This window comes from Limulus polyphemus, unplaced genomic scaffold (assembly GCF_000517525.1).
Source record: "Limulus polyphemus unplaced genomic scaffold, Limulus_polyphemus-2.1.2 Scaffold4476, whole genome shotgun sequence".
In the NCBI taxonomy this organism is placed as follows: Eukaryota; Metazoa; Arthropoda; class Merostomata; order Xiphosura; family Limulidae; genus Limulus; species Limulus polyphemus.
This window is the reverse complement of record NW_013670086.1, coordinates 71,265-72,935: the sequence shown is the minus strand read 5'-3', so window position 1 is coordinate 72,935 and position 1,671 is coordinate 71,265. Positions and strand designations below refer to the sequence as shown.

Sequence of the window (1,671 nt, the reverse complement as noted above, 5' to 3'; positions counted from 1 at the left end):
ACACGCTATAATTCACAGCGATTCACACACTTTACTTACGGTGACTACTGCTCACTTGACTCGGCTTATATACTAAAAAAGAGGGCATCTAGCAAACGCTGGGACATTCGTTGCCTGCTAAGTCACGATCCTTCTAGAAACTCCAGCATCGCGTGACTTCCGTCGTCGTAGCAATATCAATAACAGATATATTTCAATTTTGTTGTGCAAGACAAACTATCATACTTATAAACGATGCAATTAACATATAAAAACAATTCACTGTACTTATTTATCGTTAGATACGTATTAGATAAGACAAAAAGATGTGCATGAAGAATAAAAGGTTATAAGAAGATTTAGCACACAATAAATTCTCTTCTTGTAAGCTGTATTTTCAATGTATTAACTTTAATTATTGCTAGAGGGAGTTGATAATGGTGGTGATGTAATTAATCTAGAATTGGTGTGAAATTTGGAGAAACGAAAGTGTATTATAAATTAGTAATTAATGTGTGTGAAGTTTTCAATGATTCAGTTGAATGTTTGGAGTGAGAACTATTGCGTCTATTAAGTTAATCGATCGATTAGCAAGGAATTTCTGTCAGTAATTTCATTTAAATTAGGCATACCATTAGTCTCGGAATTCCTATTCAAACGTTGTTTGTGAGCTTAGACCTACATCTTGTGTCAAAGTGAACATAGCCTGTAGAAAATGTTATAGGATAAATAAATTATCGTTATGTGGCCTGAACTTGGCATTATCTTTACCAAATAATCTAAATTAGCCCGTTAAACGATAGAATATTTTATAATACTATAATGTTCTTGTTTTAAAACAAAGATGACAAAGTTTCTTTGGCAGACACTATTATTATGCCTTTTTAAAATTGTGATAATACTATTTATAAATCAATATATTTATAACATTCTGAAGCAATAAGATGCCAACAATATTTCCATAAACATTTCATTACTACCCAAAAACAAAAATTCAAATATGCCCTGGTGACAGAATCGTGAATGACAACTAACGACATTAATATCATGAGGATAATAACTGTTAAAATAAAGGTGAAGACACCAGCTTAAATAAAAATTTTATTCAAGGTAATAGTGTATTAACCTGAAACTAACAAAATGTACAACACGAAAACAGCACGAGAAAGTTTACAATGTTGAGACAATAATATTCTATTATCCCTTTTAGACTACCTTCAAGAAACTATAACTGAAATATTAACACATATATATTGGAATAAACTAACATCCTATTATTTAGCAACATCATTTATTTGTAGCATTTATTTTTCCTGGATCTCAGGAGGAGATTCTGCTTTGTAGAACATACTGAAATCCATCTTTTTTTGTAACCTTCAATACCGCACCATTTGACTGGTCTTTCTTTAGTAGATGTATAACCCCTTCAGCTACATAGGAAGGCCTATATGGTAAATGAAAGAAACCACTCTTCAGACTTATTAAACCAGATGTTTTGTTTGTTTGTTATTAAGCATAAAGCTATTCAATAGGCTATCCGTGCTGTGCCTACCGCAAGTATCGAAACCCGATTTTTAGCGTTATAAGCCTTCAGAAATCTGGCTGATCGACCAGGTGAGGGTATAAAAATGTAGCAGAATTATAAGCAATAACAACTTATTATGGTTTTCAAATTCGATGACGAGGAACCCA

General features: G+C 32.2%; 1 protein-coding gene across 1 annotated transcript in view; it reads right to left on the bottom strand.

The window, feature by feature from the left end:
* Window positions 1–1,067: 1,067 nt before the first annotated feature.
* The window catches only part of LOC106471217 (15-hydroxyprostaglandin dehydrogenase [NAD(+)]-like), a 15,263-nt gene continuing 14,659 nt past the window's right edge, over window positions 1,068–1,671 (bottom strand). The window contains exon 8 of the mRNA XM_022399839.1: window positions 1,068–1,423. Within this exon, the coding sequence (XP_022255547.1) occupies window positions 1,300–1,423 (124 nt within the window). The 3' untranslated portion in view covers window positions 1,068–1,299. The remainder of the gene's footprint in view (window positions 1,424–1,671) is intronic.